The sequence below is a fragment of the Typopeltis vanoorti genome, chromosome 24 (genome assembly GCF_054136105.1).
Source record: "Typopeltis vanoorti isolate ZY-2024b chromosome 24, IOZ_Tvanoo_1.0, whole genome shotgun sequence".
NCBI classification, from domain to species: domain Eukaryota; kingdom Metazoa; phylum Arthropoda; class Arachnida; order Uropygi; family Thelyphonidae; genus Typopeltis; species Typopeltis vanoorti.
The window spans coordinates 51417861-51445298 of record NC_143572.1 but is presented as its reverse complement, the minus strand read 5'-3'; the positions used below and the strand labels follow the sequence as shown (position 1 = coordinate 51445298).

At 34.5% G+C, this 27438-nt stretch overlaps 1 protein-coding gene and 1 pseudogene across 6 annotated transcripts in view; both read left to right on the top strand.

Annotated features, from left to right (window-relative positions):
- Positions 1 to 27438, top strand: part of LOC150093191 (U2 snRNP-associated SURP motif-containing protein) — a 467947-nt gene that overhangs the window by 295296 nt on the left and 145213 nt on the right. For all 6 annotated transcript variants that reach the window (XM_090413350.1, XM_090413354.1, XM_090413351.1 and 3 more), the window contains 3 exons: positions 18661 to 18727; positions 20737 to 20897; positions 25694 to 25856. In XM_090413350.1, the coding sequence (XP_090269476.1) occupies positions 18661 to 18727; positions 20737 to 20897; positions 25694 to 25856 (391 nt within the window). The remainder of the gene's footprint in view (positions 1 to 18660; positions 18728 to 20736; positions 20898 to 25693; positions 25857 to 27438) is intronic.
- On the top strand, positions 12074 to 12232 carry LOC150093192 (U2 spliceosomal RNA; annotated as a pseudogene).

The window sequence follows — 27438 nt, the reverse complement described above, 5'->3', positions numbered from 1 at the left end:
AAAGGAAATGAGTGCAGATGCAGCTGCTAGATCATCTCATACTTTCTTTTTTCCACATGCTGTTTGTCAGTCTCTTATACAGACTATAGACAATTAATAAGAATATAGTTAACTAATCAATGTAGTTATTATAGCAGGAATCACTGACAAATAAATTACATGTTCTGGCAGAATTCTGACACTTCATTGAAGAGAGTAATGTAGTTTGACTAATCTGGCTGAGCCATAATACACTTAAGCAAATCTAGTTGGACTTGGAAAAATTGCAGGAATTTTTTAATTTTTTTTACAAAGAATTAATTTATACAAATGAATTTAATCCTAAATTCAACTTATACATTGCTCTTTAAAAAAAATAAATAAATAAAATAAAAAATTTGTTTTCTTGTAAATGATATGTTATTTACTTATTTAGCGATTTATATTTTATTACCTTGTGTAATGCTGTAACCTTTTGAATGGTACATCAATAAACTACAACCCAACAAATTAATGATCCCAACATTTTGTATAATCATAATGGAAAAGTTTTATCAGTCATAAAAGTTGGGATCTACTTAGTAAAATAAAGAAAATAGTTTTTGGTTTACTTGTTAAACAAAATATTCAGTAGAGTAGCAATGGTTGAAAGAAAAATAAACAGTCTACTATATCAATCTTAAAACTGCTTAGATTTATCTGCTCATGCAGTTGGCATCTTCTCTGTGAGACAATTTGTCACATCAGGGCTATTCTGACAATTCAACATATGTTCTTTTTTTATATGTATTTCATTTTGCATATAGGCTAGTTCATTTCTAACATGAATAAACAGCTACCATTCCTCCACCTTTTTTTTCTTTTTACTTGTTGAAGAGAATTTTTGCACTTAAATCAAAACAGTGTACATATAATAGATTAATGTTAATATATTAACATACACATCAAATGAAAGAAAGCCACAGTAATCCAGCTGTTGTAATAGCTCTAATGTGACTAACAGTTAGTCGTTAACTGATTGCATAGTGCTGTGGAGGAGGGGGGGGTGCTTAAGTGCCTTTGAATAAACCATATATCAGGTTGTTTATCTTAAGCCATTCGGTATGTATAATTTTAGTAAACATTCATGGTTATGAATACTAATAACAATGAAGCAGGTGGCATTGGAGATGGTTTAGATCTGCATGAGGCCTAAAGGTTATTAATTTGTCATGCCTGCTCTAAATTAATAAATAATTGGTAGTGTGGATTCTATCAGTATTGATCAACAGAGAGAGAGTCTTGTTTGTATCACTCATTTTACCCATGGACATATTCTGCCATGGAAAAGTTTGGAGGATCTTCAACTGGTTGCTCTTGACATATCTCTTAGGCCTTTCAGTGATTTTGTCACACAAAGGTCTATTAAAAGTAAGCTCTCATCATTATGGTCTGACTTCTTCAATTGAGAGAGTTGCCAGCTTTCTGTTCTGGATACATGTGCTAGTGGATGGATCTCTCTCTCTCTCTCTCCTCAAACTTGTAACCGATGTTAGTGTTCTGTAATGTGTCTACTCTCTTCTTTCTGTATATTAGTACACTGCACTCATTTTTTTAATTTGATGAGGCTCACACTACACAGATCACCAAAAGTTCCAGAATATCAGCTTCTGCATCTTAAATTCTGATTTTTCCCACCGTTTTTACTTCTAATAACACTTTATTTCTCAGAAAAAAAAAAAACTTTTTTTTTTCCTGGTCTTTCTTTTGACAACACCCATAATTTCTCATCTTGAGGTTACATCATCATCATCATCATCAAATTCCTGCCATGTACCCTCAAGGGGTGTACAGGATATGACAGTACTACATGAGAAAACTACATCATTACCAACTTCCTATCTACAATTTTCCTCCAAATCAGTCTGTTACTTGTCAAGACTCCAACATTATCAGATCTTATATTTCTATCGTCTAAGGCACTTTGTACCATATCAATCCACCTATATCTTGGTCTTCCTCTGGGTCGTTTTCCTGCCAACCTGGCAGAGAACACTTGTTTTGCTAATCTTTCCTCTCCCATTCTATTTAAGTGACCGTACCATCTGAGATTAGCTCTGCTAACGCATTCCTGGATGCTGACAATGTCAAGTTCTTTCCTAATATCCTCATTTTTAATATGATATTGCCATTGATGCCATCTGTTCATGCCTCTAATCTTTCTCAGGACTCTCATATCTGCAATCTCTAGTCTTTGGTCAAGTATTTTACTTCTGACCCAGCTCTCAGATCCATAAGTTAAAATTGGTTTGAACACAGTGTTGTATACAGCTAATTTAGTGTTCCGACTAATTTCTTTCTTATTCCATATGAATTTATTCAATTGACTTCCCATGATACCAGCTTTGCTGATTCTGTTGTCTATCTCTATATTTAGTTTACCATCTTCAGTAAAAATTGTGCCTAAGTAGCTGAAATGTTTTACTTGTTCCACAGGTTCTCCATTCACAACACAGTTGACATTTTCAATGATTCTGCCTATTTTCATTGTCTTTGTCTTTTTATTGCTGACCTTCATACCATATCTATTACAACAGCTATTCAATTTAGTCAGAGAATCTTGCAGACTTGTAGCGGATTTATTTAGAAGTATAACATCATCCGCATAAAGCAAAGAGCTGACATTAACATCTCCAATTTTGATATCAGGATTAATACTACATTCCTTCATAATGTGATCCATATAGATAATGAATAACAGAGGGGATAATGTACATCCTTGTCTCACACCACATTTAACATTAAACCATCTTCCTGTACTTCCTTCAATTCTAACTGCTGACTCACAACTCAAATAAAGACTAAGCATTGCTTGATATAATGCCCCATTGACACCATATAACTGCAGCGTATTGAATAGCTTCTCTCTTGGCACCTTGTCATATGCCTTTTCCAAATCAACAAAACTTAAATACAGATCTTTGTTATATTCCCATGCTTTCTCGACTATTTGTCGTAAAGTGAAGATCTGATCCTGGCAGCCTCTATTTGGCCTGAATCCAGCTTGTTCTTCACCAAGCTTTTCTTCCACAATTCTTCTCAACCGTTTCTCAAGTATACTTGCATAGATTTTGCCAGGAACACTCAGTAGGGAAATACCTCTGTAATTCTCACATTCAGTTTTATTTCCCTTTTTATATATGGGTACTATGAGAGCTCTACTCCAATCATCAGGAATTCGTCCCTCTGTCCAGGCTTTCTGAACTATGCAGTGCAGCCACTGTAAGACTCTTATACCACCATACTTCAGCATTTCTGGTCGAATATCATCTACTCCTGCTGCCTTTCCACATTTCAAGCCTTTGATGGCTTTTTCTACTTCAAGTATGGATATGTATTCCTGACTGCATGCCTGGTCAGTGATTTTTACCAGTGTACTGTCATCACTGCTTGTTTCATTTAGCAGTTTTTCTAAGTAATTACTCCATACTTCAAGGATATCTTTTTCTCCTGTTTTCATTTCACCTTTATCATCTCTAATTCCTTTTACAGCACTCTTTCCTCCATTCCTAAGCTTCTTCAACAACCTCCAGAATATTTTGCCACCTTCTTGATATTTATTTTCTATATTCTTGCCAAAGTCCTCCCATGACTTTTGTTTAGCTAGTTTTACATACTGTTTAGCTTTCTTACATTTGTTTCTGTATTCTGTAAGAGTAAGAGCTGACTTATTTGCCAGGAACTTTTGATATGCTTTCTTCTTTTCCTTCACTGCCTCTTTAACTTCCTGTGTCCACCAGGGAGTTCTGATTTTTTTATCCTTGCACACAACCTCACCACATGCCTCTCTGGCAGAATCAATCAATGTTTCCTTCAGAGTTTGCCACTGAATCTCCAAGGTTTGATTCCTGTTCTCAAACTCTTTCATTTTTTCTTCAATAATATTTCTGTATTTTAGTCTACAGTTCACATCTGAGAGCTGCTCAACTTTTATTCGCTTTAAAACTTTCTTACATGTTATTCTTTTCAATATGAAATTCAATTTTATCCTGCTCAAGACTAAATAGTGATCACTTCCAATTTCAAATCCTCTGTACACTCTGGTGTCCTGCACCAGGGAGAAAACATCACTATCAACAATAACATAGTCAATGAGACTTTTCTTATTCCTAGCCTCTTCTCTCCATGTGAATTTGTGCACATTTTTATGTTGGAACATGGTGTTAGTAATAACCAGCCCATGTCCTGAGCAGAAATCCAACAGATATTTGCCATTATTATTAGCTTTGCTCTTTTCTCCAAATTTTCCCAAAATATTTTTGTATGTCTCACAATCATTTCCTACTCTACTATTTAGATCCCCAACAAGGACCAACTTTTCCTTTTTCATTGTGTCAGTTGCTTTTTCTAAAGCCTCAAAAAATTCCTCCACTTCTACCTTAGTAGAACCTTCTGTGGGACCATAGGCACAAATAAGTCTCATTGTCCAGTTCCCCATTCTCATATTTGCCCACATTACTCTACTTGAGACTGACTGCCATTCAAGAAGATTAGCCTCGTATTTTGTGTTGAATACTATGGCTACTCCTTCTTTTCCTTGATTGTCATTGCCTGAATATAACATTTTGTATTTATTGCTCAGGAAGATCTCACCAGTTTTTGTCTTTTTTGTTTCAGTCACCCCTATTATGTCGATCTGGTACTTATCTAATTCCTCAGCTAGCTCCATTTCTTTGCCATTCAGGCTTCTTACGTTGATAGTACCGATCTTTAACTCGGGTGATGTTGAGTTGGGGTTTGTTTTCAGATTTGTTCCAGTAGCTGACTTTTCGCTGTTCGCCCTGGTTCCCTGGCGAAAACAACGGGGGCCTTGTTTAACCGGGCGACGCCCCAGCCGGCATGAAATTTTGTCATGTTGTACCATCATTTTTTATTTTGGTTTAACCAATAAGAATACAATTTGGTCGGCTAAATCCCAAATTGCCAGCCCATCCTCGTTCGTTCAGTATCAAAGTAGATACCCAACAGGGTGCACCACGAGAAGGTGAGGATTGGACATTAGGTCAGAAGCCCTGGTCGGTTCTCCGCATTCCTTTAAAGGCTATGTGGAGGTCTCCTCTCAGTTATACAGCTTTGACCCTTAAGCACCCCAAATATATATTCCCATGCCGGGAATCGAACCCGGGCCTCCTGGGTGAAAGCCAGGTATCCTAGCCACTAGACCACATCTTGAGGTTACTCCAAACTTTAATTTCGCTTGGCATAACCATACTACAAATGTTGTCTTCTCAGCATACAATTTTTCTTTTTTTTTTTTTTTTTTTTTCAATACATTACTTTATCTCCGAACAGCTACTAACTATACAAATCCATTCACCCATAAAATACTATTCTCACATTTGAGATGGATTTCTAAGATCTTCCTCAAAATATTTGATTTTCAGTATAGAAGAGAGCAATTCAAATGTTTAATGACATCTGAATTGCTCTCTTCCAGTGCCGTCCTATGGGTAAGAGGTGCCTTTGTTCAAAGTTATATTTCAGCTCCTCCTTAAAATAGAATTTGCAAATTAAAATGAAATGGCACCCCTCCTGATCAGGTGTCTTTGTGCAGGGCACACCTACACAGGGCAGCCCTGTATATATCTCCCTACTTCTATCTCTCTCTCTCCCCATGTGTGTGTGAAAGGGAGTGAAGTGGCAATAGTGAGAGAGTGATATGTGAAGGAGACTTCATAGAATGAAGGATTATTTCTAACTTATTATTGTATGTATATCTTGATTCTTATAAGGTTCCATTTACACAATGCAGATTTAGTGTTTTGAAACAGTTCCCTCATTGGTTTCCTACATATGCCTTTTTTTTATTATTTATTTATTTAATTATTTTTTAATAAACAAAGCTTAAGTAGAAATCCTTTGGGATGTCAATTGATTGTCATAACATAAAAACCTAATATTAGCTACCTTAGATGGCCTAAACTCAGTTTGGTCTTCAGGTTTTTGCAGCAATTTTCTTAGTCTTTTCTCAAATATACTTGCATAAATCTTTCCCGGAACAGTAAAGAAATGGCTTTATAATCCTCATATTGTTTTATTTTCCTGGAGTAGAGCTTTAATTTGTATTATAGCTCTACTCCAGTCATCTTTTTTTTCCACATGGTTTCCACTCACAAATGGTTATTAGAGAACCTACATTACATTTGTACCTTCGGTTGACTAAGCATTTTTTTTTTTTTTTTTTTCATTTTTATTAATTTTATATATATATATATATATATATATACAGGGTGTTCGGGATAAATTTGACATATTTATAATTAATTATATTTTTCCGTAAGTTACATGTATTAACACACACTTCTCTTCATTTAAAAGTTTGGACCCTTCTTCATTCATATACAAGATGTCAGAAAGGATGGATAGCTGGAACCCACCTGAATCATGGAAGAGAATAACTTGTATCATGATGATTCGTGCCCGCCATCAAAATAAGGATATTACGACTGCTGCCCAATGCTCCCTGAATACAGTAAAAACAATCAGGCATGAACTAGAGACTTGCAATGGTGACTACGAGGATGTAGCAAGAAGAAAGATCCCTAGCAGACGATCTGATTGCGTTCGTACAGCAGAATTCCTCGCAAATCTGCAGGAACAGGTGTTGAAGAACCCTGGCATTGGAATTCGGGCTTTGTTCGTGGAGTTGCTAACTGTAGTCAAGCCCTGGATAACAAGGGTAGCCAATGGTAGGCCGTATGTATGGCAGCAGGATTCGGCCCCTTGCCACACCTCTGGGAAAAGTCAAAAATGGTTGTCTGAAAATTTCTACGACTTCACCAGTCCAGATGTTTGGCCTCCAAACTCCCCAGACCTTAACCCCATGGATTATTTTGTATGGGGCGCAGTTGAAAAAGACACCAATCGCACTTCCAGTAATACAAAAGCCCAGTTAATGGATAAAATTAAAACAGTTTTTGCGGCCCTTCCCAGGGAGACTGTAGCATCAGCTTGTTCGAGGTTCCGAAGCAGAATTGAAGCTGTGATCGATGCTAATGGTGGTTATTTTGAGTAAATCTTGTTGATAGTATTGTAATTAACTCTGCCTGTAATGTTTTTTTGTCAATTCATTAAATTTAATAGATACAAAGAAGATTTTCTTTTTCCTTACGAAACTGTCAAATTTATCCCGAACACCCTGTATATATTTGCAATTTTTTATTTTCATTTTACATATGGGGGTGAGGGGCTGAAAAGTTCTGATAAACACCTAGAAGCAAAAGGGCTGGTTTGTGCAACGAGGGAAAGACTTTTTCTCAGAGGATTGCAAATCATGTAGCAGCATTGTAACAAGTGTATAATACTTTGTGGGGAATATGTAGAATAATGTTTAAATTCCATGGTTTGTCACAATTTTTCAGCACATCAGCCCTCCAATAAGCAGGGCAGTGGTCTCACACCTGGCAATGAAATTCATCTGATGAATCTGATTCTTCATATTCATCCATCTGATTCATGACATTTGATGTGAACAAGCGTTTATGTAGTATAGTCACTGAGAAATTTTTGCATCAGCATATCTCAGCATTTCAAATTTATATATGTATATATATAATATGACTAATTTTGCACCAGAAAAAAAAAAAAAAAAACACTAGTAAATAAGATAAGTAATATATATGATATACATGACTGCACCACTGAATCAAAAAAAAATAGAATAATCAAAGAAAATATGTTGAATGTTTTGCCATTCTAATTTATCGCATGTTTTTTATTTATTTGTGTAATGATACAACAACCTACTTCCCTTTTACAGGAAGTATGGCACAATTTCAATTCCCCTAATTTTATCCAGTCTTGGGACTGACATAGCTGACAAATCAGGCCTGTGGCTGAGTCTTAAGTATTCTTTACTGTAATCCATGTGTGTTCATGGGGCCTGTCTGTTTTGGGGGATGAAAAACTCGAGTTTCTGGGTGACCCCCCCCCCCCACACACACACACTTTCGTATGAGACTGGCTAACTCGCCTTTATCTGGTCTCTTTTGTCGAAAGAGACCAGATAAAGGTTCCTCATGTCACTGGCTGGAATTGAAACCCAGGTCTTTCTGACCAAAGAGCTTAGAAAATAATTATTACCAAATATGAATTAGCATAATCTAAATCTACATGCTTTGTAGATTATATGACTATGTAACATAAAAATGTAATTTAAATTATAAGAAAACTGTTATTTGAAAACATTCACAAAATTAGAATAATTTTTAACGTGCTTCAAAATATTAGAATATTCAAAATTTTCCAGTCGGTTTTGAGGAGAGCATTGAAATAGCATATATTTCAGTAGCTGTGGGATTGACTTGTGTGTAAAGAATAGTTTGCATGTGGATTTGAGTTAATCATTTGCTAAACATGGATCAAATGAGTGACATATCAGAAACTAAGAAGTTCCGTGAGGTGACTCTACACCAGTATTTCCCAACCCAACTTTTTTGGATCATGCCCCGCCTCAACGATTTTGATGTCCCCCCCCTCGCCGACAGTGGTGAGTGTTTTGAGTATATCAGCGATGAGATGATGAATGCAACATCATTTTCTAATTGCTCCCCAAAATATTCAAATCCCCCCCCCCTGTGAGGCATATGCCCCATGTTGAGAAACACTGCTCTACACAAAGAAAGCCAAACTCAACAGTTTATTGCTAAGGAATTGAAATGTTCTCAAGCAAGTGTGAGTAGGGTATTGAGACAGTATTCTAATAACTTGAGTATTCAAAATAATCGCTGCAATAGCAGTCAAAAAGTAATAACTACATTAAGAAATGAGGATATTGAAGAATATCGTGAAGAAAACCTGCTTCCGAAGTATAAGATGGAAAGAACTATGTGTGAATGTATCTAAATCTATGACATTGAGGCAACTTCACAAATTGGGTTTTAAATCATGTGTGCCTAAGATGAAGCTGCTTATGACTTCCAAGTGAAAGGTAGCTAGAGTGCAGTGGTGTAAGCAGAGACTGTTGTGAGGTCAAAAGGACTGGAAAATGGTACTTTTTAACGATGTGAGTATGATTTGTGTGTCCTATGGTCATCAAGGGATATGGCACCTTTTAGCAAGAAGCATTTGATAAAGAATGCATGAAATGTTCAGTGAAATTTGCAACCTCTATCCTGTTATAGTCTTGTATAACTGCAAAGGGTCCAGGTAGGCTGTGCATTGTATACGAAAGAGTCAATTCCAAAGTGTATCAAGAAATTCTTTAGCACTTTGTTACCAGCATTGGAAGATTTATGTGATGATGATTTCCTTTTTCAGCAAGATTCAGCTTCTTGTCACACTCCCAAGACCATACTACTAGATGGCTCAAAGAAAGGCAAATCATTGTAATTCCTTGGCCGGCAAACTCTAGATTTAAACTCCATTGCTTGGGGTTTTGGGAAATTATGAAGAAATATCTTCAAGTTGCCCCAAGAGACAAAAATAAATTGTTTCTAGTCTGCAGACCTTATGGTCATGTTTTGATTAAAAAAAGAAAGACTGTGAGCCATTAGTAAATAATATGCCCAACCATTTATGCACGGTCATAAAAGCTAAGGTGGATACAACAAAGCACTAATTATCATGTTATTTCCCTTTGACTGTTATTTTTGCATTATTCTAATGTTTTTAATAACGTTAAAAATTATTCTAATTTTGTGAATGTTTTCAAATAACAGTTTTCTTATAATTTATGTTACATTTTTATGTTTACATGGTTATATAATCTACAGAGTACGTAGATTTAGATTATGCTAATTCATATTTGGTAATAATTATTTTCTTTGATTATTCTAATTTTTTTATTTGCGTGTGTTTAAGTAATATAAGAGATCAATTGATGTATAAAGGAAAGACAGGGAGGGGAAAAAAAGAAGTTAATGTTGAAGAGGAATGAAATTTTCTGAAAAATATTATAAACTAGCGTATCTGACAGATTTTTAAGGAAAAAAACAAAACTAAATGATCACTGGATAACACCTAGGATAATTGAGAAATACGAGAATAGAAAAGAGGCTAAAGAACATCTAATAAGCCATATGATGACCCAAGCAGAGTGTGCAGAAATGCAGAATCTATCCTATTTACATCCCTTCTCCAAATTTCTCTACTCCACAGCTAAAGAATGCATTCTTTCACCACTCACCATGAAAGATACTCAGAACAAGGTAATACTGAAAATATTAGAAAAATAGAACACATCTGGTGCAATTACTTCTCTGATATCTTTAAAGAAGAAAACTTGCACCCATCTATATCCAACAGTGAGAAAGACACACAACTGGTAATGCTAGAAGAAGAAATGACATATCAAAGCACCTGAAATCGACGAAACTCCCACAATGCTATAAGTGTGGTGGACCTGATCTACTTAAACATTTAAAAAAAATTTTTAATAATATTCTTTTCACCGGGACCTATCCTAAATAAGTGGAAAGTTGGCAAAATATTGCCTATACATAAAAAAAAGCAATGTCCAAAAATGTAATAATTATAGACTGATTACTCTTCTTAGCTGCTCTTCCAAAATCTTTTTGTAAAAATAATACAGAATCATCTAAATAACATTTACACCCTCTGTCCAAAAAGAAACCGAACTTTTCGAAAATAGAAGAAACTAGTGGTGCCACCTGTTGTATCTTTTGTTGTTGAAAGAAGCAACCTTCATTAGTGTTGTGTCAACTGTTTATGACATTTATATCATTAGAAGCCAAGTTCTAGTGCCAAAAGTGACAGTGTGTTTTGATGAATGGTCAGAAAATGAGTTTCAGACAGAGAGCTGAGATTGACTTCTGTGTTAAACTTGGTAAAAGTTTTACCGAAATGCATCAAATGCCTCAAAAAGCATACAGTGATGAATGCTTATCGCGTACTCAAGTTTACGAGTGGTTTAAGTGATTTCAAAGTGGTCGTGAGACGCTTGAGGACGACGAAAAGCTGGGCCTTCCAAAATATGGACTGAGCGAAATTAACATCCAAAAAGTGCGTGATTTCATCAAAGAAAGATTAATTGAAGATGAATTGGGGATTCCAAAATCAACTGTGCACAACATTTTGACTGAGAGTTTGGGCCTTCGTAAACTGAATTCGCAATTTGTTCCCCACAAGTTGACTGCCGACCAAAAAATATCGAATTGAACACTACAAAGACCTCATTAAAACCACTTATAAGGACTCAAACTTCCTTGAAACGATCGTTACTGGTGACGAAATGGTATTTTGAGTATGAGCTCGAAACAAAGCCCCAGAGTGCTGAGTGGAGACCACCAGAAGAGAGGCATCCGAAAAAAAAAGTCGTTTTTAGAAGTCTGGAATTCTTCGAATTCTTTAGAAGCATTGGAATTCTTGATATGCTACCATGAGGATGGTGATTTCCTGAGCAGACTTGTCACTGGAGACGAGACTTGGGTGTCGCACGCAATCCCTGAATCCAAACAACAGTCCATGGAGTGGAAGCACACCTCATCAGCAGTCAAGACAAAATTGAAATTGAAGATTTTCCACTCAGAAAATCATGTGCACTGTGTTTTGGGACATACAAGGAATTTTACTGGTAGACTTCTTGGGTCAAGGCTCCACAATCAATGTGAGTATGTACTGCCAAACCCTTAAGAAACTGTATTGTGCGATCCAGAATAAACGACAGCATGCTTACCAGGAGTGATGTTTTGAGTCATGATAATACTTGCCCACACACAAGGGCAGCATAACACAACAACTTCTTTCCGGCTGTTTCAAGACGATGATGATGATGAGGTCAAAGAAACAGTCAATATGTGGTTTGCATCATAGGCAGCAACCTTCTTCGATGAAGGTATACAACTCTTGGTGTCCCATTATGATAAGTGCCTGAACAATGACGGAAATTATGTAGAAAAGTAGTGAAAAATGTCTACTTTAATTTTGAATAAAGTTTTTATTTTGTAAGTATATTTTTGTTTCTCTGACAGCCCATCGGAACTTAATTTCTTGATGTCTCTCATATATATGGCCAAGAAGCAATACCTCAAAGAGACTGAGGTTGTACAACACCAGGTGACTCACAGCAAAAGTAAAGCAAGCTCCAAGCACTCTGCCACCTCTCATGTATCACATCTGTTCTTATCAGTTTAATATCTGATATGGCTCCAAGATAGTAAACTAATTTTTGGAAGATGGTGAAGTATGCTTAACTTACTTCACCTTTTCCCTCTAATTGCCTGGTGTTGCACTACCTCTAGGTGAAAAATGCATGCAATGTACACACATGAAAAATTACTACATATAATAAAGTAAAAACAAAAAACATAAAAAAGTTAATACCAGACATTAATTTTATTAACATTTCAATACAACATAGAATAGAAAGAAAAAAAACTCAAAATACGAAACAGGAATTAAGGAATGTTTTATTTAATGCCACCAATATTTGTCATAAAACATAGGATTCATTTTTATTCATTTACTCTCCTCTTCCCAACAGATGCTATACTGGAAATGCAAGAAAAACAAGTAGTTTTTATTGTACCATAACAGTAGGGACACATATAGTCTGCGTACTATATGTAGCAACAATTAGTGTAAATTGGATATATTTGGAATGAAAACAACCCCATTCTATTTAATGATAAACAACTCCCCTCCCACAGAACTATACGTTATCATTAATACAATATTGATTTTACAATTAAAATGTAATCGAAAACATTCAAACTAGTATGCCATATATATCTAAAACTTTGTAAAAATGCACTTGCTCAATGCAGAAATGACATAATATTGTCAAGTGCGTTCACTCTTGAAGAGAAATGAGGGATTTGAACCTGCTCAGCATAAACGTGTTAAAGCTACAAAATCTATGAGATGCACCTGATATTTCTATTATATTTCATTAAAAAAAATAAGTTGGTTGTGACCTGTAGTTTTAAAAACACTGAAATAAAGTGATGTGGACAAATATCAGAATGGGGAACTTGATAATGAGACTTATTTGTGCCAATGGTCCTACAGGGGGTTATAAAGAAGAAGAAGAAGGAATTTTTTGAGGCCTTAGGGAAAGCAGCTGATACAAAGAAAAAGGAAATGTTAGTCCTTGTTAGTGTTAGAGATCTGAACAGCAGAGTAGAAAATCATTACCAGACATGTAGAAATGTTTTGGGAAAAGAGCATAGCTAATAATAATAGTAGTACTTGCTGGATTTCTATTCAGAACATGAACTAGTCATTACCAACGCCATGGTCAACATGGAATAAGAAAAGTACCATCGACTCTGTTATTGTTGATAGTGATATCTTCATTCTGGTTCAGGACACATGAGTATACAGAGGATTTGAAAGTGGAAGTAATCACAATTGATTACACCCAAAAATCAGTTTTGAGGAGGATAAGATTGAATATCGTATTGAAAAGAAAAGTGTGCAAGAAAGTTTTAAAATGAATCAGTGTTGAGCAGCTTTCAGAGGTGAACTATAGACTCAAATACACAAATATTCTTCTTTATTGAAAAAAAACATGAACGCAGGAACTAAACCTTTGAAATTTTAGCAGACCCTGAAGAAAACACTGATTGATTGAAGAATAGAAAAATCAGAACTGCACGGTGGACTCATGAAGCTAAATTGGCAGTCAAGAAAAAAAAAAGATATAAAAAGTTCCTGGCAAGTAAGTCAGCTTATGCTGGTAGCATTATCTTGTTGCCAACCTCTTGTTTGTCGAATCCTATAAACGTATGAATATCTATTTTCAGCAGTTTCTTCCAAACACCATTTGTACACTCTGCTGTTACCTCACTTCATGCTGCATCTGCAAAATATTATGTTATGCCCCAAAGTCAGTTTTTTCTCATCTTCATTAGCAGCAGTAGTCTGAGTAAAAGTATATAAATAAATAATATACACCCTGGAATAAATAAATAATATACACCCTGGTCCATGTAATTCAGGAATGAGGAGATATATTTATTGCATGGTCGAGAAACTCTTTTCCAAAGACCAGGTATGGAACTTTTTCAAGCTGCTTCACACCTCCAAGAAGTGGGATAGTAGTCTTGCACTGGGCAATGAATTCATCTCCCACTTAAAGACAATTACAAACATCAATGCTTACAGCAGAATGTGAACTTGCAGATTTGCCTGTTGATTTGCGAGCAGCAATGTTAACCAGTCAGACTGGCATTCTTTCAGTTACTTTGAAAGATTACTAAATTAAACAAGCAGTGATAACACGGTAGAAAACATTCAATAGAAATGCGATTAGAAGTACCAAACTTGAGGTTGAAAAAGCTATCAAAAATATGTAATGCAGAAAGGCAGCTGGATTAGATAATATTGACTAGAAATGCTCAAATATGGAAGTATAAAAGTTTTACTGTGTTACATTACATAATTCAGAAGGCCTAGTCAGCAGATCTGATTCCAGATGATTGCAGAAGAGCTCTCATTCTCTCCATCTATAAAAAGGGAAATAAAACACTGCTTGTGAGAATTCCAGGAAAATTTCCCTGCTGAGTGTTCCTGATAAGATTTATGCACATATACTTGAAAAAAAACTAAGAACAAGCTAGATTCAGGGCAAATAGAGATTGTCAGGATCAGATTTTCACTCTAAGATTAGTTCAGAAATCTTGAGAATATAACAAGGATCTGTATTTATTTTACAGATTTGGAAAAGGTATATGACAAAGTTCGAGGAGAAACACTGTTAAATCACTACCATTATATGATATAAATCATCATCATCATGCGTATCAAGGATTTAGGCCTAGTATGACACAAATGTACAATGGCTATATGAACAAAGAATTAACCAATATCTAGATCAAATAAAACAAAATGAAGAAATAGAATGGCTTAATATAAAAACGATACTAAATACAGTAGCAAATGAAAGCTTAGGAAAGACCAAAAAATCCAATAAAAGAAAAAAACTGAAGATCTGGGATGATACAATCAAAGAAATAATCAAAAAGAAAAAAGAAGCCTATCACAAATGGTTAAGCAGTAAAAGATTAGAAGATGAAATAGAATATAAAAGAATAAGAGCCATAGCTAAAAGAGAAGTCAGAAAAAGACATAGAGAATCATGGAATAAATTTGTTTCTAATTTAGAACATGATTTAAATAAAATAAGACCCAATGTATATAGGATTTTGAAACACTTAAATGCAGATACCAAAGAAAACATAAAATTAAACACTGAATTGAAATTAGAAGAATTTCTAAATTACTACACAGAACTGTGGACAGACAAATATTTTTAAAAAGACAACTGGCAAACAATTAACAAAAATGAAAAGGAAATAACTGAAGAAGAATTAGAAATCAGCCTGAAAGAAACAAGAAACGGAAAATCACCTGGAGAAGATAAGCTAGGTTCAGAACTATATAAATACTCAGGAACAAGATTCAAAGAAAGACTTTTATTATTTTTAAATAAAATTTACTCAACTGGTATACCCCCCCCCAATAGAATGGAAAAAAGCAATTGTGATTCCTATCTTCAAGAAAGGTAATAGAGATTACCCTAAAAACTATAGAGGTATCAGTATACTAAATTCCTGTTACAAAATATATAGCAGAATCTTAAATAACAAACTAATGAAATATTCCAAAAACTTTATTCTAGAAGTACAGAATGGATTTAGAAAAGGACAATCATGTATAGACCCGGCCTTTTGCCTAAAATTAATAATAGAGAAAAGAAGAGAATATAATTTAGAAACACATATTGCATTTATTGACTTTGAAAAGGCATTTGACAAAGTTAAAAGAAACATATTATTTAACATATTAAAAGAAAGACAAATACCAAATAATATCCTAAAAGCTATCACAAGTATATATGAATATTATCAAATACAAATAAGATTAAATCACGAGCTATCATATACGAGAGAGATAAACCAAGGGGTCCGACAGGGATGTCCCCTCTCAGCAACTCTTTTTAATATCTACTTAAATGAAATGATAATAAAATGGAATAAAAATTTACATTAAGGAATTAACTTTCTCCTACAGTTAACTTAAACACTCTCCTCTTTGCAGACGACCAAATAATAATTACAAATTCTGAAGATAACTTACAGAAAGCTATTTTAGATCTAAATGAGTTATCCAAAGATTATGGTATATGATATAAATGGTTAATATATATTTGAGTTGTAGATGAGCAGTTAGAATTGAAGGAGATATGGTTCGTTGTTAAATCAGATGTCGAATAACAGTACACATTTTCTGTACTGTTATTCGACATCTGTGGGGATCACAGGAAAGAAATGGCATTAAACCTAATATCAAACTCAGAGATGTTCATCTCAGCTCTTTACTCTATGCAGATGATGTAATACTTCTAAATAAATCCAGTAGAGGTCTGAAGGATACCCTAACTAAGTTGAATAACTGCAGTAATAAATTTGGTGTGAAAATCCGCATTTAAAACTTAGACTATGAAATTAGGTACAGAAAACATTGAAAACACTTAGCATTCAAGAATGTGTTAGAAAGGCTAATCTAAGGTAGTATGTCACTTAAACAGAATAGGAGAGGAAAAGTTATCAAAACAAGTATTTTGCCAGTATGGCAGGAAAAATACCCAGAGGAAGAACATGATCTTGGTGGATTGATGCAGTAAGAAGTGCCTTAAAAGTCCAAAATATAATATCCAATAGTATTGGATTCCTAACAGATTAATTTGAAACTTTGTAAGATGTAACCTTTTCACTTATCAGCTCAAAAAAAAAAATCAGCTAACACCTTTTTTATTCCCGTATAGGGAGTAGGCAAAGCTGTTTCAGCCCTATCTAACTTTTGGAGACTGAGTGGGCAGTTCAATCTCCACTGGTACCCAATCAGAGATAGCTTGCCCGCTATCACTAATTAAGCAGCATGCAGTGAAAAAATACGGCTTAACAAGTGCAGCCATCTCGTGGTCCCTAACCTAACACAATATATTTAACTTCTGAAATAATGTGGGTTCTACGGCCGATTTTCTTAACTTTATGGGACAAAAAACCCAAATTTCTGGAAGAAAAAACTTGCTTGCCCATGCCAGAGATCGACTAACTCGGGAACTTGCAAAAAGACTGAGAAAAATTTCCTCTAGTCGCCGACTAGATTTGAAACAAAGTCTTCCTTCATGAGGTCAAGTGATGCGGTGTGCAAATGCCACATCCACTGAGATACACAGGCTCCATCTTTTAACTTAGTACTATCATAATATTCCGTGTATCCTCCTGCCACATGAGTACATATTAGGAATTTGATGAAAATCATGGGAATATAACAAAGATCTGTATTTAAGTTTTGTCGATCTGGAAAAGGCATGTGCCAAGAGAGAAGCCATTCAATACACTACAGTTATATGTTGTCAATGGGGCATTATGCCAAGCAATACTTAATCTTTATTTAAGTTGTAAATCAGCAGTTAGAATTGAAGGAAGTACAGGAAGATGATTTAATGTTAAATCTGGTTTCAGAAAAGGATGTACATTATCTCCTCTGTTACTCATTATCTATATGGATCACATTATGAAGGAAAGTGGTATCAAAATTGGAGATGTTAATCTCAGCTCTTTGCTTTATGTGGATGATGTTGTTGTTCTAAATAAATCTGCTACAAGTCTGCAAGATTCTCTTACTAAATTGAATAACTGTTGTAGATATGGTATGAAGGTCAGCAATAACAAGAAAAATACAATGAAAATGGGCAGAATCGTTGAAACTCTCAACTGCATTGTGAACGGAGAACCTGTGGAACAAGTAAAACATTTCAGTTACTTAGGCACAATTTTTAGTGAAGATGGTAAATTAAATATAGAAATAGACAACAGAATCAGCAAAGCTGGTATGGTGGGAAGTCAATTGAATAAATTCATATGAAATAAGAGAGAAATTAGACAGAACACTAAATTAGCTGTATACAAGACAGTGTTCAAACCAGTTTTAACTTATGCATCTGAAAGCTCGGTCAGAAGTAAAACACTTGACCAAAGACTAGAGACCGCAGATATGAGAGTCCTGAGAAAGATTAGAGGCATGAACAGGTGGCATCAATGGCACTATCATATTAAAAATGAGGATATTAAGAAAGAACTTGACATTGTCGGCATCCAGGAATGTGTTAGCAGAGCTAATCTCAGGTGGTATGGTCACTTGAACAGAATGGGCGAGTAAAGATTAGCAAAACATGCGTTCTCTGCCAGGTTGGCAGGAAAACGACCCAGAGGAAGACCAAGATATAGGTGGATTGATACGGTACAAAGTGCCTTAGACGATAGAAATATAAGATCTGATAATGTTGGAGTCTTGACAAGTAACAGACTGATTTGGAGGAAAATTGTAGATAGGAAGTTAGTAATAATGTAAATTTTTAGTAGTCTATCATATCCTGTACATCTCTCGAGGGTACAAGGCAGGAATTTGATGATGATGATAAGGGTGATGATATATTTATGAGAAAATACTATATTGTTTAATAGAAGGAATTGACATAGTTATTTGGTTAAAAAGTTGAAGTTTTCATTCTCCTTGGATGATATTATATAAAAGCTATATTACTATTCATTTATGGGAGGAAAGCTTAATAAATCTTATCTGAACTATATAATCCTTTTTCAACTGTATATTTATTTATTTTGAATTATGTTTAATTGAAATCAGTTAATTATATTGTTGGTTTTTATTTAGGTTTCTTTTTGACAACCAGAGTCCAGCACATGTATATTACCGATGGAGACTTTTCTCTATTCTTCAGGTATTAATAGTTTGTAAATCTCTCTCTCTCTCTGTGTGTTTGTGTTATCTCACATATACACAGAAAGTTGTAATGGTAATAATGGTCAATAGACCATTATGACTTAATTTATATACATATAAACCTTGAGTGGTGATGTTAAAAATGAGCCTTTCCTAATCAGTTACAAAATATCTCGTGTATAAATACAGTGCGTATCTGCTTAATGTGATACCTTTATGATTTTTCTTTTGAACACATTGAAACAAAATTGCAGCCAAATCCATTTGACTGATTTTCCATGGTTTGGGAATTCTTTCCAGTTGAAACTGAGGGCAGTTGTTTCATGCTGCCTATTAGTGACAGGTACATACTTAATAGTAAAGCATGGAATCCACCATATGTTACACCATAAAATAAATATTAAACAGAAATGTGCACAAAATATATAAAAAAATTAGGTACACTAAAACATTTCTGTATTTACATGTGCATAGTATTTGCATTCAGAGTACAAATGGGTGTGCATTGTGGTAAGTTGTGTGAGACTTCATCATTAAGGACTTGCAGATCATGAAAAAAGTTTCATAAAACTTGTTTTATAGAGCTTTTTTTGTTGAAAACAAAATGCTGAAGATATGAAAAAGATCAGATGTGTTAGCAGAAATGATCTCTGAGACAGTGCTAACCATTCTATGAAAGTGTTGTGCATGATACTCTGATTAAAAAAGACTGCACTCATAGAGTACAAAATATTTCATTTGTTCTTAAAATCCAGCTTTAATGATTCAGTATAATTTTTTGAATTGCTGTACATCTTATCTAGTTATGTTTTCAAAAAAAAACTAGTGAGTCTAAAAAGTTTACAGATTTGAATACTTTTCATCACTGAACAGCTGAAAGAGATAATTATGTTGTTGATGTTGCACACAGACTTAATTTGTCATGGTCCACTGTGAAAGATATTATCATCAGTAAGAATAAATATGAGATTGCAAAGCTGCACAGTGAGTTGGAATTTATATATTTTAACATATGGATCAGAAAGCTGGATTACAAATGAAGTAATTGATCAAAGGCTTGAGACTGCAGGTATGAGATTTTTGAGAAAATAGAAGAGTGAGCATATTAAAAAGTATGACGATACCAGAAAAGAACTGGACATTATTGGTTTGTTGTGACAAATTAGAAAAAATTTCTGACTTAAGCTCCATAAGCACTGTTGTGCTTTTTAATACATTCTATTATAAGGAAATTTCACTTACATCAAACTGTAAACTATTCTATGGTCTCTACAAGTTTTCTGTAGTGAGAGCTGTTTATAACCAAGGCCCTATGATCATGTGGTCCCATAAACAGAATGGGAAACAAAGGATCAGCAAAAATGGCAGGGATAAAAGACTCATAGGAAGGACAAAATATCAGTAGGTCACTGCAGTAAGAGACCTGGTGAGTAATAAACTAATTCAGAAGAAAATTGTTAGTGAGAAAAACCTGTTTGTGAAATCTTAATTGTGCTATCTTATTTAATTTCAATCAAATATTTATTTAATATCAATATAATCATTATTGAATGATGATAGATTCTCAGAAGGGAACAAGAAAAAAAATTAAATGAGAAATCCACTGTGAAAAAACTTTGCATATTTGAAGTGCTATGTGACATCATGATTTTTAGTTTGTGTATGTGTTCATCAATTTTAAGTTGTATTGTAGTTTACTCATTTTTTAATTATATAAAAATGATAATTAGGAGTGGTGTGTTCATGTCTCTAAAATGTCATTCCAGTAACATAAAAATGTACAAACATTGGAATCACGTTTCTAGAAGTCACACTACTTGTCCAGATGCGTTGTAACTTACTGTAGTATTATTCTCCAACAGTTGAAGATTTTACTTAATTTTTGGATATATTAATACTTCTGAATATAGTGTGTACTTTTCTATAAATTAAAAATGCAGATAAAACTGTTGCCATTGTTTAAAAGCTTGAATTAGTAATACTTACTTTATAATCTGGAAAAAAAAGGGTGATCATCCGAGTAAGTGGCGCACGGAAGAATTTCGGATGTTTATTGATGGCTCCATATGGAAACCTCCACCTTTGAATCCTTATTTACAAGGTATGCCAGAAGAATTGGTAGAAAAGAACACCAGAGAAGAGCCCAAAAAGGGTGCCTTGACAGACAAGTAAGTTGGGAATAGTATTTGATATTTAATTTCACTATATCATTTAAAATATGCAGTTTCTAAATATTTTGATTGAATTAAGCATCGAAATTCAATGGTAATGTAAATATGCCCTTCCTTGTTGCTACCCTCTATACTTTTAAAATGTCTTGAGTATATGACCAGAGATGATGTTATAATTAGCTTTTTTTTTTTTTATCCATATCACTTAGAATTTTTGTAATATATATAAATGGAGAACATTGTATAAATAGAGCATGTTCATTGGTCATAGTTGTTTTCATTATATATGTCAATTCTTTCTTTCCCTAGTCATAAAAGATTGAAATGTGCCACTCTATTTTTTTGTACTCCACTACAAATGAAAATACATCACTTATTTGTGATTTTTGCTTTTCGCATGTTAGGCATACTTTGAACACATCTTCATTTGGTCTAACAAGTTAAATTTCTGTATTATCTCACCTTTATCCCACCCCATGTACAGTAAGTTTACAACTTCTCTAAGGTGGGAGGCACATAAAAAATAAAGCTTTTTGTGTTTATGAATATGCTTCCCACATCTACCAAAGGATCAGGGAGTCTATCTTCTAGTTGAAAGTATGATAACAGCAAAGGACTGCTTAGAAAACTGGTTAGAATTATTTCATTTGCTATAGTTAATGAAGAACATCACATTTGGATTTTATTACTATAGTTGCATAAATTCATGCTTGACATGTATATTTCAATGAAGTCACATAAGTTTGTTTTTTTTTTTTTTTTTTCATATCCTGCATCTGTGAATAAGCCACAAACTCCCATTTTGACAGGAGAAGAAAAAAAAAAAAGTACAGGCACCCCATGCAGTGTACAGAGGTGGCTGTACCTTACATCATTTTTCAAATAACTTGAATGAGTAGAGAATATTCTCATCAGCAAATCTTTCATCTGTAGGAGAAAGAAGGGTGATGGAACAGAGTTCTGAGGCACTCCTGCATTAATGGTGAAAACTTAATGATAGAGAGCCGTCCACTGTAGCCCATAGTGAACAACCAGTGAAAGCTAGCTACCCAGTTAAAGCAGATGGCATGTAGACCTAAGGATGGCCATTTGGTTAGCAAGCCTAGATGCCAGGTGCAATCTCTGGAATATGGAGAGCAGCAGCACATCTCTCTGAACCTTTTCATGGCACATGTCCAGTGGTAGGTGATATATACCAAAAAGAGTCAGTTGTAGATGTTGAATAGTAGAATCCATACTGGTGGTCCCATCCTCATCTATGCAAGAGTCTGAAGAAAAGAGGGATGCCAGGAAGACATCTTTATCTTTGGGTGCTGTAATAGTGGTTCCATCTGGATGAGAAAAAAAGGTGGAAGCACATGTGAACAGAATTTACATCCAGTGACCTCTTAGTATGGGGGCCAGAAGGCATTATTTCCATTTGGACAGGAAACGGATTTTCAGTATTTAGATTTCTTGATGAGTGTTTGCATTTGCTTCAGCATAGGCTGAATACGAAGCTAGAATTCTTTATGCAAGCCACTTCAGTTTTTTTCTTCAGCTGCTTTCATACACTTTCTGTTAAACCAGAGCTTAGAAAGTGGATAAGAATTTTGGGTAGAGTGGGAAATGAAGATGTTGGTGAGGATAAGTTCTGTGACTTGCTTTGGGCATGCTTTTGGATTGAAGGAGCAGAAGCAGTAGTCATACCATGGAAAAGAGAGTAGAAATTTCAAAGGTCTTTTCACTTGGTATCTTTGTAGTGCCAAAGGACAAGATTTGGGGAAAGGCATTTTGTGAGGGAGAGTATTAGAAGAGTGGAGAAGATTATCAGGAATTTGGGTAGGTAGATGTATGATTTGTGTTACATCATTGCTGCAAAGACTTCCATATCTTGTCCATCTTGGTCGGTGGTTGAAGTTGTGGGTGTATCAATAGCTGTGTCATGAGTGGTTGAGTTTCATGGAGTTGAAGAGGTCAGAGGGGTTTTGGGAATTTGCAAACTGGTCATTGCAGAAGATGAATGGTACTAAATAGGGCAAGGAAATCTTGAGCCGAAAGAGGTTGAAAGCAGGAAATTCTAAATTAGCCATTTTCTTTCAAGCATTGTCAGATCTTACAGTGGCACCTGCCACTCTTGTAACAAAAGGAAAAGAATTATGAAATGTGTAATTTTGACATTGAATTGAACAATACAGAATATAGCTGCAATTTGGGTTCTTATTAGTTAATCAAGTGGACACCCTCTGTACAAAAAGAAACTGAACTTTTGATAGAAAGTAAAACATAGGCCAATTATAATTATTCAAATCATTTATTTCAATCAGTATACTCTCCCTCAGCTTCGATGCAGCATTTGGCACGGTATTAATTCTTTAAATGAATTTTTTATATCGGTTTTTGGGATACTGTTGAAGATCATGGTTACTGCCACTTTAACGTTTTCAATGATGTCGTATCGCTTTCCTTTCATCAGAAGATGGAGTCGGGGGAAGAGAAAGAAGTCACAGAGTGCTAAATCAGGTGAATAAGGCAAGATCCAACACACAAACTTTTTTTGCTCAAAAACTGTCTCACAATGTTCGAACGATGAGATGGTGATTATCATGCAAAAGTGACCAGCTGCCTGCATCACGATATTCGTGTCATACACGATGAATTCTTGCTATCAATCGCTTCAAAACTTCGAGATAAAACTCACCATTGACTGTTTGGCCAGGCGGAATGAATTCTTTGTGGATAATGCCCTTGGAATCATAGAAACAAATCAAAGCGACTTCTTTTCGGATGCCTCTCTTCTGGTGGTCTCCACTCAACACTCTGGCACTTTGTTTTGGGCTCATACTCAAAACACCACATTTTGTCACCAGTACTGATCTAATGATTGTTTCAAGGAAGTTTGAGTCCTTACAAGCAGTTTTAATGAGGTCCTTGTAGTGTTCAATTCGATACATTTTTTGGTCGTTGGTCAACTTATGGGGAACAAATTGCGAATTCAGTTTACGAAGGCCCAAACTCTCAGTCAAAATGTTGTGCACAGTTGATTTTGGAATCCCCAATTCATCTTCAATTAATCTTTCTTTGATGAAATCACGCACTTTTTGGATGTTAATTTCGCTCAGTCCATATTTTGGAAGGCCCAGCTTTTCGTCGTCCTCAAGCGTCTCACGACCACTTTGAAATCACTTAAACCACTCGTAAACTTGAGTATGCGATAAGCATTCATCACTGTATGCTTTTTGAGGCATTTGATGCATTTCGGTAAAACTTTTACCAAGTTTAACACAGAAGTCAATCTCAGCTCTCTGTCTGAAACTCATTTTCTGACCATTCATCAAAACACACTGTCACTCTTGGCACTAGAACTTGGCTTCTAATGATATAAATGTCATAAACAGTTGACACAACACTAGTGAAGTTTGCCACTTTCAACAACAAAAAGATGCAACGGGTGGTGCCACTGGTTTTTTTTTTTTTTTTTTTTTTTTTTTTTTTTTTTTTTTTTTACAGAGGGTGTTAAAGTGAGGATTTTTTTGTGTGTGTTGCATGGAAGGATATGGGAGAGGGACATGAAGTGGGAGTTAAATACTCTTGGACATGATACCCATGCAGAGAACTACCCTTTCACAGACTGTAGCACCACTGTTTTTACTAATGTACTCTCAAAATGGAGTTGGTTTGGGGTCTCTAAGTATACTTGGTATTCCCTTGAAGGGTATCATGCACACTGCATGGAAAAGTGAGGAGAAACTGGAACTAAACCCCCTACTCTGAAGACAAAACATGGCATTTACCACTTCAGGCCTCCAGTAAGCCAGTAGTAGGATTTCACTGGCCAGCAAAAGCATCTATCTAGTGGGTCTAGTTTCCTCCAGCTTCTTCTTCCTAGTTGGAGACATTGGGTATTCCTCCAGCTAGGATGGTATCCTTTTTGCAGTGGGAAAAAGGAGCTCTGGCAAACTCACTGGGTTTGCCAGAGCTCCTTTTGTGGAAACAGTTCACACCACAGGAAGGTGGGATTGAATTGGCAGGTTCAGGCCGTATAATTATCTTCCCATTAGGATTAATCAAAGACTAGAGACTACAGGCATGTGAATTCTGAGAAAAATCAGGGGAGAGTGAACAGATGCCTTACTTCATAGAATTATATTAAAAATAAAGATATTAAGAAGAAGGAACTTGACATTGTTAGTAATCAGGAATGTGGGAGAATAGCTAATTTTAGATAGTATAGTCACTTGAACAGAATGGGAAAGATTAGCAAAGCAGGTGTTTGATACCAGGATGGCAGAAAAATGACCAAGAGGAAGACCACAATCTAGATGGTGAGCTCAAAGGCCTTATAAGATCACAATATAAGATCTGACAGTATTGGTGTCTGATAGATAACAGACTAATTTCGAGGAAAATTGTTGATTTGAATTTAGCAATGAAAGCTTATCATGTAGTACCATAATATCCTATGCACCTCTTGAGGGTATATAGAATTTGATGATGATGATGGTGATATATAAGTACTAGGAAACTTTTCATTAATTGTTGCACAGTACACTATTTGTGTTGAACAACTGTTCTTTTCTAACAGTTTGTTTAGATTTTTAATGTCAACTGCTGTTTTCATTTCTTCCATTAAAAAAAAAAAAAGAAAAAAAAAAAAAAAGCAAGCCTGGATGAAGCTGCCAGATTATAGCCGTATGTGAAACTAGTTTGTTTTGATTATTTTGTAGTGTACAGTGACTAATAAAAAATTCCTTAGTACTTATAAGATTTTTAGTTGTTCCATTTAAAATATATATTCATTTAACATATTTCAGTCAGAGAGACAAATTTGAAGACATACTTCGTAATCTGTCACCAGAAAAATTCAAAATTGCTGAATCAATGATATATTGCATTGAACATGCTGAGGCTGCTGAAGAAATTGTTGATTGCATTGCAGAAGCGTTATCTATTCTACAGACTCCTCTTCACAAGAAGGTAATTTGAACTAAGTTTAAAATATAGTTCTTATCTTGAAATGCTTTTTGCTAGGATTTTGTAGATCATCATTTCAATAAATTGAGGCCACAAAGTTCATCAGGTTTTTAATGAAGAGTTTGAATTAATGGAATTGCTTCCTATGTTATAATCTCTCAATTTTTTTTCTCAGTTCATTTTTTAATCATTTTATAAGCATGTCTTTTTATAATCAAGTTTAAATAAATGGATTCATTGTAACTCTCCTTACATGTGTGATTCTTTTTGCTCACATCTGTAACCCAGATGTGATGTAACCCTGATTAACTATTTATGAAATATAAATAGTTAATCAGGGAATTCGATTGGCCAGGTAACCATTTTGAAGAAACTGTATCCATTGATTATAGAGTTAAAAATAAGTTCACCATTTCTTTAGAATTTGATATATCATTTTAAGTGAAAAAAGTAATATTTGCTTCAGGTTTTTTTTTTTTTTTTTTTTTTTTTTTTTTTTTTTTTTTGTGCATTTTCTTCTGTATTCTGTGCTATTCTGAAATAGGACTTCTCTACCATTTCATGTTTTTAAACTTAGAATATTTTTTCAAGAGATGTTGATTTAATAAATATTGTAATATCCACATTTTTAATAGTTATGAATTTTTTCAAATTTGTTTAAATTGGTTTTGGAGAAGAATTCTCTTTTTTTGTGAATTATTTGCTGTATACTCTTTGAGGCTCATCTTTAACTGAATGACATTTCTGTATTTATATGTCATTATCATTATATGTTGTTCTTTTGCATCATGAAATGCTAATCTCATACTTCTGAAACATCTGACTAAATTCTTATTAACTTTAGATGATACCAAATTGTGCATAATAATGGATAATTAATTAATATTTTATGAAATTGTTGATGTTGGGCCTGTTATGCTATTAGTTGAACTAATTGCAGTTTCATTTAATAGCCAAATTTTAAATTGGCTGTGCCTTGGTATTTTTGTTAGAATTTTGAGAAAAATAAATTTTCCTATGCTTTTTGCTTTTATGCAACATGCATGCATTCATATATTCTACTTTGCTGAGTTCATTTAAAAATCATTTCTTTTATCTTCTTGGAGAACAGATAATATCCTGTACAGAGAAACAGTTGTGCAGATGCTCTTAGCTTAGCAATTATCATCTTATAAACAGCCCACTTGATTCCTCTCCCCTTCCTGCCTGCTTTGTAATATTTCCAGAAAACAATTGACGTGAGATTTTATATGAAGCTTTGCTGGTTTATAATCACTAGGACTTCTCTCTAAATTTGGATTTTCCAATATAAAGTTGAAAAATAAAAATTTATACTACTATGTTAAAGAAGAAATTAGATATTTCTAGCATAGATACTTTGTGTATAAATATCACCATAAAAAAAGAAAGGAGGCAAGGAAAAGAAAGGAGGGGGAGGAAGAAATTTATTATCTGGCATATATTGTATTATCAGAAACTGCAGTTTCTGCAAGTACAGAACTGAATAAGATATAAATGAAAGTTCACATGTGCCATAAAAATTATGAAATTAGAAATGTTCTACAAAGATCCAAAATCAAATTAA